This window comes from Panthera pardus, unplaced genomic scaffold (genome assembly GCF_024362965.1).
Source record: "Panthera pardus isolate Hobbes unplaced genomic scaffold, ASM2436296v1 HiC_scaffold_22, whole genome shotgun sequence".
Taxonomy (NCBI): Eukaryota; Metazoa; Chordata; class Mammalia; order Carnivora; family Felidae; genus Panthera; species Panthera pardus.
In genome coordinates this window covers 36,543,897-36,557,111 of record NW_026526788.1, presented here as the reverse complement: position 1 = coordinate 36,557,111, position 13,215 = coordinate 36,543,897, and the positions used below count along the sequence as shown (strand labels likewise).

Genomic DNA, 13,215 nt, shown 5'->3' with positions numbered 1-13,215 from the left:
GGCCCATTTGGCATTTGGTGTTTTAAAAGTAAACGGACACTTGAACTACATGACAAATGCTGAATAACAAAGCCCATAGCATTGAGAACATAAAGAAACTGTTTATAATGTAAAGGTGGTTACATTTTCAGTCAATCTATCACTTTAATGAGCTCTTTGCATTTCTTTGATTAATGCTCACAAAAGGGGGAGAAAAAAATTGATGTAACGGAAACAAAATGAGAAAACACAGGGGAGGTTTCTGTGTGTTTTATTAGTATCCGCTGCATATCACTGTCTCACAATGTATACGTCTACCTTTTCCCTGGCATAGCACACGTCTCGTTTACTGGAAACAGGATCCGGCATGAAAGAGGGAACCCTATATTAGTGGCAAAACAGCCTTTGACCTATTGTGGTGGCAGCAAAGAGGGAGGGTCCAGAATAGGAATTAGGAATTAATAATAGTAATAAAGAAAAGGCTGACATAGTCCATGCCATATCGAAATGAAGAATCCGATAAGTAGGAAGACTAAAAATAGGACACATTAAAGACACTTAAAAAACATTTAAACATTAGAATGTAGTGATTAGTTTATAATTACTAGTGATTTATTTGCTCAGTTTAAAATAATAAATAAAGAAAATGGGAAAAGTATCGAAAAAGACATCTTCAGGAAGTATCTGAAGGGGGGAGAGAAGTTAGTCAAGGCAGGCTTCCTGGAGGAGGTGAAGGAGGGGTGGGAGCTGGGTTGGAAGAGAAAGAGGAGACGGCATTTCTGAAGTGAGTGAGCCTTGGTGGGAGCAGGGATGAGAATCAGCAGGTGCCACTGTGTTGGAAACACAGTTTCCTCTGTGTTGGAAACCACTTCTGACTGTTCCTCCCTTTGGCCATGAGTCCAGTGCTCTTTAGAGCCCCGTGAGCATTAGCCATCCTTTCTCTGAGTTTGAGTGGCTCTTGTAAAGTGATTGGAGGTTGGCATAGCAGAAAACGGGATCCTTGAAGACTCGCTTTTTAATGTGTAAACTTCAACTTGTCATTTCCACCCCAGAACCTCCATTTCCTCAAACTGAGGATCTCAAAAATAACATTTAAGATCTGTGTCGCTCAACAGGATGAGTCCATCTACCATATCCAACCAGCTGCTCTCAACTCATAAAGATCACATGAAGTTTTAAGGTTTCAAGCTCTTTTCTTTTATCAATCTATAATTTTGATAATTATCCATTGATCATTTTTTCTCATTACACAAATAAAATATATTCATTTAAGAAAATTTAGCAACTACATATAAGCAAAAAGAAGAAAACACACATTCTTCATACTTTACCACTTGGACATATTAGTATTGACATACTAGTCTTGCTTCTGTAGATATGAATATTTCCCCCTCAAAAAGGGATCGTATATATTAGTATATGACCTGTGTTTTTCCACAAATATTTTACCATGACCATTTTCTATGTTAGTAAATATTTTTCTGCTTTATGTTTAGTGGATCATACTTCTCATAATCAGTTTCCTAATACTGAACATGCCTATTGTTTTCAACTTAACATTGTTACTTAATAACCACAAATGAAGACTGTTGTAACCAGATCTTTAATGTGAAGAAATTATGACTGTATGTGCTTATTTTTAGAAGTGAAATTGCTTAGGCCAAAGGGCACATAAAATTTTAACTCATTTGATTCGTATCGCCAAAGTTAATCTTATTTTTAAGTTGTAAGATGAATTCAGAGAGGGTAAAAAGCAATTGAGAAGTTGTGGAAAATTCACTATGACACTATGAGCTCAGGGGCAAGTGAAGACATTAGACCATATGAATCTTAGGTTTATTTCCAAATCTGTGGTCTTAGTTGTGTTTGAGTTGTGACTGATTTTTTTCCCCTCCCTCTCTCCTTCCCTCCTCCCTCCCTCCCTCCCTTCCTTCCTTCCTACCTGCCTTCCTTCCTTCCCTCTTTCCTTTGAGAGATAGATACTGGAAACAGTAAGCTCTTTAGGCTTATTTTAAAAGGAAATTTTCTGCGTAATGAAACTTAATGAGCAAACAGCTATGAAAATGTGGGTTGGTTGGTTGGTTGGTTGGTTGGTTTAGTCTGCTTTGGTTTGATTCAGACCCAAAACACAAACTCTAAAAAAAGTGAGGTATTTTACACAATGGGTGAGCCAACTTCCCAAGGCATTCATCGAACACAGTCTCTAGAAAAAAATACTGTTAAAAATATCAATGTCACTTACTGTGAATAGAGGAAATGGAGGGTGACGCTGACCCACGTCTTGTGCTTGGTCACTGGAAGTGAAAAGGAAAGCTTGAATAAAGAAAGATACAACCATTTGTTTTAATACAACATCAGACATGCATGAGCTATTTCACCATGCAAACAGATATTTGGGTCCTGTACCATTTGGAGCATTTTGGTTGGAAAACATAGAGGTTCAACTCAAAAAGGCTTAAATAAAAAGGGAGTCATAGAACTGAGGTGCCCATGGCTTCAGACATGTGAGCCCATGAGCTTGAGTGATGTCAGAACTCTGTCTCATCCTCTTCCCCTCTTGACTTGTTTGCCCCATCGTGGGCTAAATGGTCACCCACAGCCCCATACTTACCTCCTTCTGGCTTTGCAACCACAACATCTTTAACATCTTTTACATCAGAGAGAGATGGGGAGAACATGGCTTGGCCCCAGCTCGGGGGACAGGTTCATCTTAAACCAGCTGTGTGCCCAGGATGATGGGCCTGTGAAGTCACACTGTCTGGCTTCATGTTGTCACTTCTGTGCCAGGCTGGGGACAGGGTTGCCCTCTCCCTCTCCCCACCAAACACTGTGGAATGGGTTCCTTATGTGGAGAAGGACTTGGAAGAGAGCAGATAATCAACTGTCCTTCTTCTGCCACCAACTGGTTCTGTGACCTTGGGCACAGTAACTTCTTTGCTCTGAGCCTTGGTTTCTTCATCTCTGAAATGGAGAGATTGATTAGAGGATTTCTAAAGCTCTTGAATCTCTAGCATAGAGTGATTGGTAAAGAGGCAAAGGAGACCCAATCGACTCCAAGCACGTGAGTTTTTGGTTGAAATTTCCCCCCCATCCACACAGCTCCCCAACATTGCCCTCCAGCGCCCTGTCTCAGGCTAGCACACCTCAGGCTCCGAAGGGAAAAGTAAGAGTGGGAGTACCCTTTGGACAGGGTCAGAAGATGCCGCCTCAGTAAATCATTGTTTTTTATTGAGTCAACACTGGTCAGCTGCCTGGCCTTCATGACTCTAGGACTCCAACTTTGTGGGAAACCCTGTTACAAGGTTAAACTGAGGCTTTCTCTGGACAGGTTGCTCTTGCAGACTTTTCCAAAAATCTATCTTCCAAATCAAGCCTAGGCATGTAGATTTTCCCCCTACAAGTTAGAAAGCAATTGTGCTTCTGTAGGTGGAATTTTCTTGACTTCAGCTGCTGAAGAATTTGTTGGAATACATACTGCAAAATCACTGCTGTGGCTATTACTGTTCTTGCTCAGGGGAGCTATTCAGATGCCTCATTTATTGGAGCTTAATAGATTAAAAGTCCAAATTGAGTCTCATGATATAAGCCTAATCAAGTTCTAATCTGCATAATTTTCCCATAAGCAGCAATGGGAAATTTGGATAATTTATGTTTCAACAGTTGCCAATCATGTGTTAAATAGCATTGTTGCATTTACTTATCAAAATATTTTTATTGATCTTCACTTCATCTGACATTTCACTTTGGGATTTTTTTTCTTTTTTTTTTTTTGCCTGGCATTAACAGGAAATTTAATTCATCTCATAGATGATGTAATATGAGATGTTTCTCTTGATTTTAACATGTCTTTATAGATCATTTTTAACGGTGATCTTTTCCTTTTACAACTTCATATTGAATACCTGTCTCAGCAAACCTAGATGACTTGGCCTAATTTATTTCCCTAGTTTAACGTAGCATATGGATTTCTAACCATCATTTATATGCACACAATAAAAGATAATTTGGCCCACCATTTGAACCAATTCCTTTATGTTAAATCTATGGGGGCGGGAGAGGCACTTACCTTCATTTCTCCATCTATTCTAGGGGAGGTGATTGATAAGAATTTCCATCTCTCTCTCTCCCTGAAAAGGCTTGGGGATTTAACTAGGGGAGATTTAGAAAGTACTTTGTGTTTTCCCCCATGGAAAAGGACTGTAATAAAGCATTTATTATATGTACCGAATTGTGCATGCTACTGTACCAAAGCAAGTTAGGCATAACTACAATGGGTCCCAGTTGTTATCTGCTATTGTTTAAAAGTGAAAACAGCAAAAGAGTAGGACTGGCTCGGGCCTCCAACTTACCTGCCTGGATCAGCCCCTGAGAAGGAGGGAGCATCTCACACAGGAAGAAGGCAACATGGGCATGGTTATCCATGGGCTGTGACGTCAGACTGCCTGGCTCAACTCCCAGAGCCTCCGTTTCTTAACTGGTTGTGTTTGAGGAAGTTCTTGGACTGTTCTGAATCTTATTTTCCTTATCTACAAAATGGGGATGTTAACAGTGCCTACATTCATAGGGTTGTTCAGAGGAATAAATGAGGTGGCCCACGAAAAGCTCTTAGTGCAGCTATAACACATATTGTAAGTCATGGCATTTCATTTCAATTCCCTTGGGTGCAAATGTGAGATCTGCTAATTCCTAGATGTGTGCCCCAGGGCTGATTACTTACCTTCTCTGTGCTTTAGTTTCTTCGTCTGCCAAATAGTTTTATCTACATAAGATGGTTTTGAGAACTAAAGTTACTCCATGAATAGAGTTTAGAATATAGTAAGCACTCAATAAATGTTGGCTTTTTTTTTTCTTGAGGTTCTTTTGAAACTTATTTTCTTCATGCCTAATTATCTTAATCAGTCTAAATCTAGAACTTTTGTTTTGAATTCCATATAGACAGTGATGTTGAGTCTTTCTCACTTTCTAATGCACTCACCTCTGCATTATCCTGGAATCCCACCCATTTCTAGCATTCCCTATGGTAGATCTTGTCTGAGCCACAGCTTTTTTTTTTCCCCTACAACCACATGGTGTCTCTTGGACGCTGCACATAGATGCATGCATGCAGTAGGTACCCAAAACAATTGATTTTTAAAATGACACCTGGCTGATCTCCTTTTTATCCCCTTTCTGTCTCTTCTCCTTCAACTTCTTAGGAATAGCCCAAATGTTTGTTAAATTCTTTAACTGGAAGCCACCCTAACTGAAATGGCCTTGTCTAATTTAACTAAATGTCACTTAAATTACTTAAGATAACTTCCCTGGCAGGGGCTGAGTGCTGCCAGCTCCTGGAATAATTAATAACATGAAAAGAACATCACACGCTGCTGATTCTGTTCATCTGAACGTAACAGTAGCACATATGGTTAGGAACACAAATACTGGAAAACAAAGCAGAGAGTAGCAAAAGCCATTTTAGGAGCCTTAGAACTCAAGAGAGGAGTTTATATCCCTAAATAATTAAGAAAAGTGGGAGGGGCACCTGGATGGCTCAGTTGGTTGAGCATCTGACTCCTGTCATGATCCCAGGGTCATGGGATCGAGCCCTGTGTGGAGCTCCATGATGAGTGTGGAGCCTGATTAAGATTCTCTCTCTCTCTCTCTCTCTCTCTCTCTCTCTCTCTCTTCCCTCTTTCTGTCTCCCTCTGCCCCTCACTCCTGCTTGTGTTCTCTCTCTCTAAAACTAAAAAATATATAAACATAAATAAAAAATAAGTGGGAGATTACATCTGGAAAAAGAAGTCTCCAGAGAGATTCTACAGTTGCTATAAGGAATTAAGAAACTTTCCTAGTCTTTCTTATCAACTGGCCCCCAGTTTTCCCCATACTTAAAAAAAAATCCTAACCAGGGTGCCTGGGTGGCTCAGTCGGTTGAGCATCCGACTTCAGTTCGGGTCATGATCTCGCAGTTCGTGAGTTGGAGCTCCACGTCGAGTTCTGTGCTGACAGCTCAGAACCTGGAGCCTGCTTCAGATTCTGTGTCTCCCTCTCTCTCTGCCCCTCCCCCACTCATGCTCTGTCTCTCAAAAATGAATAAACATTAACAAAAAAAATTTTTTAAATAAAAAATAAAAAAAATCCTAACCGTCCATACACAAAATCTTCATTCCTTAGATATATTGGAATTCATTTTTATCACTGAATTCATCTGATTATTTCTACCAAAATGTATTCACACTGCTCATTGCCTTCCCATTACATTTCTATGGTTTTCTCTATGTGAAAATTCTTTCTAGAAAATATGTCAAAAGCTTCCTCAATTCTTTATCTATAGGGAACAAGTGGCACTGGATGCTGCACCTATCCACAAATATTTATTGTGTACCCACTGAATCAGTAACATCAGTTGTCCAGTGTTTGAGTACTTGCTTTATACTAGACATTATACTAAATGTTTTTAATACACTATTTCATTTTATCCTTCTAATTGTCCTATGACACTTCCAGTGTATATACAATGAAACAGAGGCTTACAGAGAGTCAGAGCTATGCTCACAGTTATGTGGCTCATAAGTAGATGAGTCAGTACTTGAACCCAAGACATCTGACTTCAAAGTCCATACTTCTAACTATTCCACACTGTTTCTTGTCTACAGGCCGGGAATTCCAAAGACGATCTGGGAAAGTTTTATTTATTTATTTATTTTAATATATGAAATTTATTGTCAAATTGGTTTCCATACAACACCCAGTGCTCATCCAAAAAGATGCCCTCTTCAATACCCATCACCTACCCTACCCTCCCTCCCCCCCATCAACCCTCAGTTTGTTCTCAGTTTTTAAGAGTCTCTTATGCTTTGGCTCTCTCCCACTCTAACCTCTTTTTTTTTTCCTTCCCCTCCCCCATGGGTTCCTGTTAAGTTTCTCAGGATCCACATAAGAGTGAATACATATGGTATCTGTCTTTCTCTGTATGGCTTGATCTGGGAAAGTTTTAAAAAGATGGAAAACCCAGTCTCTGTCCTAAAGTTCTCATACAGCATGTGAAGTGAGCATGTTTAGCAGAGGGGCAATGTTGGTCCCATTTATGCCTAATGCCAAAAGAATGGAAAGGTAACATCAGGCCCTTACATCCGGCCCTGAGGATTAGAATGGGGAAGGGCCTTCAATTTTAGGAGATCAGGTAATCTTTGGAAGTCATTTGTAGCCTCAAACTTGCCTCTTGTGTCCATGCTTAACAGAGAGAATGGGGGCACATCTAAAGAATCAGAAGACCATCTTGGTAAGAGCATGGGCTGTAGGTGATTGAACTCAAATCCTTTCCTGGTTGAGAACTTCTCATCCTATCTCTCTGATGCCAATATTCTTAGTCACCTCTTCTGGCAAAATAAGTGCTGGTTTCTAAAATTAATTTCGCAAGTGTTAGTTTAACTAATGAAAGGAGAGTTTGCCAGTTTCACTCTTCTCCAGGTGTAGATTATGATCCCTGGAGTAGGTTCCATGTGCCAGCACGTTCACATGCATAACTGGAGCACTGTTTTATGGAGAGAGACTTCAAGTTCAACCAAAGATGTATCCACTGCAGCAAACAGTAATGGTGGGGAGCAAGACAATCAAGAAAGGTGGGGAGCAAGACAATCAAGAAATGTGGACACAATTTGGACCTGTCCCTTTATCAACTGCTGCTATGATGAATGGGGTAGATGCCATCAAATGTCATTAAGGGCCGGATTGCCTCATCTCTTCTGAAGGAAGGTGCCTGAATTACTCTTTTCTCCAAGGTCATTTAGGGAATCTGGGTCAGTCCTGCCATTTCAAACCACAATTTTCCCATATTAGGACCTCTGAGAGAACAATGTTAACGAATTCTGTTTATCTTCAACACAACTCTACAGGAAAGGAACAGGAAAAAGATGAAATCTGTTTCTTTTGTCTTTGCTTTTTGCTTTCAAAAATGTGTGGCTAGAAAACTAGCAAAAGAAAAAGAGACATTATCATTGCTGAAGTTTTCTTGCCAACAAAAGCACCCTGCTCTTGGGGTTATGCATAGGAGAGAGAAGGACTTTTAATGGAGAGATGTCTTTGGACACCCACCATAGTTTGTCAGTTGCAGATGCTAATGGAACCAGGCTTGGCGACTGAAGGGGAAAATGGAATATGAAAGCAAAATGGAATAGGCCTATGAGGCAAGCATGTCATTTCTAAATGAAGGTTTCATGCAAAGGAGTTGAGTCTTTTCACAGCTGAAAATGGAATCTTTAAATAAGATAAAATAAAAGGATGCTTTGGCTTGTTGCGGGTTCTGTAATGAAATACAGTTTTCCTAATACCGTGTGACCTGCATTTCTCCCTGTTTTATGGGTGCTATTCCTTGACGTACAAACCCGTATTTTCTCAAGTCAGCATTTGATGATGGATGTCAAAATACAGGCCATGTATTATGCATATAGCATTACCGATTTAAAGTGTTTACTTGTCAAGTTGAAGAAATTCAAAAACGTCACATCCACTGAATCCGCACAGCTGCCACTTGCAGTTTTTCATGCTTTTGAATGAAACTTCTGATGAAAACAGTTTAGTTTTCCCCGTCGCTATTCTGGGGAAGAAAACAGCTAGCCTTTAAAATGCATGTTCTCGGTGATGCGGTTGGCTGAAAAACACGCATTCCAAAGTTTAGAAAGATGGACACTGCATTGTCAGTTGAAATTACTTCCCCTGTGCACAGTCTATCAACACAAAGAATAAAATTAAGTGCAATCAGAGAATGAAGAGTAAATAAAACTTTTTTTTTCCTTCTGAAAGTATGGCATTCCATAGTATAAAATTTATACACGAGCGAGCAGAAAATAGGAAAAAACCCTTTCATATTTTTCTGGCATTTCATGCATTATGCACCTCCAAAACAACAGGCAATTATTGAGCACCTGTCATTTCATTCCTGATAGATAGAGCTTCACACATACCATAAACCAGAGTGAATCCAACCTTGCTACATTCCTGGAGAGTAAGTTGGGCATGTTGCCACACAATCTTTTTGGAATTTTGTCCTTGGGAACTTAGCAAGTGACTCTGTATCTATAAGCCCCTAATTCATTGATAAGTCTGTATAGCCAATCCACCAAGGGCAAAGAAGAGAAACCAAAGAAAATGTGAACGTCTATCTGCCTGTCCTGTAAGGTTGGGGAGGAGATTGGGTCTCAACAACCAGCATGGAGCTCTTGGTACCACTTACCAGGTGTTTTACTTGATAAAATTAATTTTCACCCAATGAATATATTGAGGTAAATAAATGTCTCAGGTTTATAGGTCTCTATGCACATCCTTAAAGAGGCAGCCATTAAGCCTAGCTGGGATGATTTCTCACCCTCACTAAATTTGAACTTATGGTTAGGCCAGGCTCATTCTTGTATGTACTCGGGATTTGGGTCTGAGAAGCTCAAACTGCAAAAATCAGAAACCAAGTAGGCTACTTTCCAATTTACTATGCCCATGTTTACCTTATGAAGTCTGTGTTAGGCACGCTGGGAGGTTCAAGGGTCCACTATAAGCTCGTGGCATATGCAGCAGTCAGGATGATTTCAGCTGCAAGTAAAAACAAAACAAAACCAAATTCCTCATTTTTGGCTTAAACAAAAAGGAAAAATATGTACAATTGACCTTTGAACAATGAAAGAAGTTTAGGGGTGCCAGCCCTCCTGCACAGTTGAAAATCCATGTGTAACTTTTGAGTCCCCAAAAACTACTAATAGCCTACTGGTGACTGAAAACCTTACTGATAGCATAAATAATCGATTAACCTACATTTGGTATGTTATGTGTCTTATGTACTATATTCTTACAATGAAGTAAACTAAAGAAAAGAAAATGTTATAAGAAAGTCAGGATCTTAAATTGTGTGTGTGTGTGTGTGTGTGTGTGTGTGTACAAAACCAATCTATCCTACCTCAGGATATTTTACCATAAGAAATTATATATATATATATATATATATATATATATATATATATATATGTGTGTGTGTGTGTATACATATATATATGTATATATATACACACACATACATATTATATATAATTATTATATATAAAATGTATACATAATCTCATCATATTGTATATTAAAATCTCATTTGTATATACTGTGTATAAAGTCTCACGTAGTAAGAATCCTGAGGTCAATTGGTTTTGGCTCTAGGGCTGGTTAATTTGGGAACTCAAGGATATTTCTTTCTATCATTAAGGCTGTCCATCATTCAGTTCAGCCAATGTCATTTAGTTGGTCCTCAGCTGGTGCCCATCCTTGTTGCAAGATGGCTGCCATAGTTCTAGGCACTACAGGTACCAGAGCAATGTCTAGTGAATTAAAAGAGAATCTCTTTGTATGTGACTCTTTTTAATAGCAAAGAAACACTTCCTAAAAGTCCCCGACAAATTTCCTCCCATTTCCCTTTGGCCAGAACCTATCAAAAACCCTGGCTTGAGTCACTCACTGGCAAGAGAATAAGTAATCAGTTGGTTTAAGATAATAGTCAGGATAGGTTAGGTTATGCTGTGGTAACAACAACCACACAAACCCTGGTGTCTTAAAGCAACACAGATCACCTTTTCACTCACTCCGAATGCTTTTGGGTCTAGGTTACTGTCCAGGGCTGCTGCCCAGCCTTCATCTCCATAGTAACCCATATTCCCATGGTTGCCACAGTCTGGAAAAAGAGGCAGAAAGTCAAGTCAAATATTTGTAACAGAAGTGATGGTGTACATTGTTCTGTTCACTTTTCATGGGCCAAAGCATCTCCTGTGTCACACAGAAGCACAGAGTACAGTCTTCTTGTCTGCCTAGAGGGAGAGGGGAACAAAAATCTATGAGCAAGATCAGTAATTGGTGTCGAGACTCATTTTTCGGGAACTATAAGGCAGGTTAGAATTATTTATAATGGCCTCCTACTTTGTGCTTCATGAAAGCAACACATCAGAGCTTATCCTGGGAGTGCTAATTGTTGACCTGTAAATAAAACATAAGCTACTTTTTTTATTATGTATATATATAATATTCATATTATTCCCAAGCTTTCCATGTCTCTGACTTTTCTTCCTTCTCTTTCTTTTTCACTAGGGTTCACACCTCCAGGAATGGACAGATCCTCTCCAGATAACAGCCCAGTGCACGGGATGTTACGCCAACCATCCATCACGACTGGGGTCAACATCCCTATCATCACTGAACTAGGTAGGGGTGAAAGTCAGCTTTGGGTAGATTTTTTTGTACTCTTTTCCAACCATGTAGGATATGAGGAAGTTGTCCTATTTCTTAGCTCCTTCAGCATAGTGGGCTCTAGTAGGGTTTGTTTGGGGGGAGGTGGAGAAAGGTATGAGTAGCAATGTGACAGATTACCAAAAGGAAAACTGATCTATCTTTCCTCTGAGAAGAATAGACAGTTTCCTTCGTGCTGGTCACTATTCTCAAAGCAGCTTGAGATGACGGATTTGAGATTGGGGCATAAATTAGGGAAGGAGGAGGAAAGGAGGAAAGGCATAATCCATGGACTCTGCCTGGTGATTTTCATTGGAAGCACCTCAAGACAGCTCCTACAATCAGAGCCCTCCCACTGAGGTACAAAGCCTCAGGACTAAGCCAAACCCATTTTGAGAACTGGGTGGAGGCGTTGGGCTAATGTGTAATAACCCTCCATTTAATCTATCCTGGTTGAACTTCTCAGCTAAAGGTCATTTGCAGTGAATGTCACTCAGGCCTAAAGTAGGATGGGGTTTGGAGGGCCATGATTATTGGCCAGTGGAACCCAACTTTTAACCTGGCTGTGACAGTTTTTCCTACCATTTGTGAATTTACAAAACTGCTGAGTGGTGTCTTCCCCCGCAAGACAATACTAACCACCTAAGGTGCTGGGTCTCTTTACGTTACAATGTTTCCTCTGTTATTCCCTCACTCTCTTCTTTTTCTGTACTTTCCTCCACTCCCTTTCCCCAACCCTTAAATGCTGTATCCAATTAGCTAAACCTGGCAAGTTGCCTTTGGTATCAGTCAATCAGGAAAAAAACAGTGGGACGCACATTCTAATGATAACTGAACTGGGTAAGAAGCACTGTTTTCCTTCACATCAGTATCTCCTTTTGTTCCGTGGTTGGTGTTTCCAACTATCATCGGCTTGTTTTTTTATTTCACCGGCTGTAACAGAAAGACTACCCCATGGCACTGCTTTGAATGTGTTTTATTTGTGGCTCTGGTTGGAATCGACTGTCTTGTTCTGGCCTTTCTTAATGATTTTTTTCCCCACACAGCATCAGTAAACCTTTGATCACACCCATCTGACCTGGCAGTTGTTTCCAAAGCATCTTTGCTCTAATTCATTTTCTTTGGCCTGGGCCTTTTTTTTTCCCTTTTTTTTCTTTTCCATGTGTCCCCCTGCTTCCCCACCTTCTCCCTCATATTCCTCTTCCAACATACTGTCAGTTTGACTGACATGTCTTCACAGCTCTCAGAGGAAGCCAAAGGAGAAATATAAAAATTTTAAGATAAGAAACCTAAGACGGAGCCTTCCCTCCAGCTGTTTATTTTCCTTTATTCTGACTTTATTTGCCTTCCCCCCCCCCCCACCACCACAAGGCCTTTTCTCTGAACCTCTGGTTCTGAAACCATAAAAAGCAGCCAGCTCCCAGGGGACCTTTTCTTACAAAAGGCAAGATTTCAAGAAGGGTGCCAAGGCTGAGGTGAGCCACCACTGAGGCACAGTCCTGCTCTCTGACCCCCATCCGGCCTGGCCCAGAGCCTCAGGGAGATTCAGAGTGGACTCACCGGGAAGATGAAGGGTTCTGGTCGTGACTACATTTGTCAGGCCCTTCACACTTCCCCATGACTTGGTTAACAACTCTGTAAAAGGCACCCATCAGCAGCAGGTCTCAGAACTGGGGATTGATCTTCTAAATAGAGACAGCAAATGTGCCGCTCTGCAGAGGGGTGGATAGAGAGGTGGGGAGCACCTGCCTTCGAATGACTCACGAATGAAACGAACATGCCATTCTCGTGGCCCCCAAATATATTTCAAAATAAGAGAGCAGGCTTTTAACACAGTAATCTTGCTTGTGAGGTGTCTGGAAACTAAGGAATAAATTGTCCACCATTCAGCACTGCATTATTGGAGACGTAGCTATTTATCAGGACAAATTCACTCAGGTCAAGGAGGATTGCACTATTTTCTGTTTCCAACAGTAGGAGAGGTGTCTTTTTCATGTTTAGAGAAGT

At 40.4% G+C, this 13,215-nt stretch overlaps 1 protein-coding gene across 33 annotated transcripts in view; it reads left to right on the top strand.

Moving 5' to 3' along the window:
• The window catches only part of KCNMA1 (potassium calcium-activated channel subfamily M alpha 1), a 722,982-nt gene that overhangs the window by 671,675 nt on the left and 38,092 nt on the right, over window positions 1–13,215 (top strand). For 18 of the 33 annotated variants that reach the window (XM_053909601.1, XM_053909600.1, XM_053909620.1 and 15 more), the window contains one exon: window positions 11,071–11,184. In XM_053909601.1, the coding sequence (XP_053765576.1) occupies window positions 11,071–11,184 (114 nt within the window). Of the gene's footprint in view, window positions 1–11,070; window positions 11,185–11,967; window positions 12,049–13,215 lie in introns of all 33 variants that reach the window. The other 15 variants (XM_053909597.1, XM_053909605.1, XM_053909598.1 and 12 more) reach the window with 1 other exon arrangement.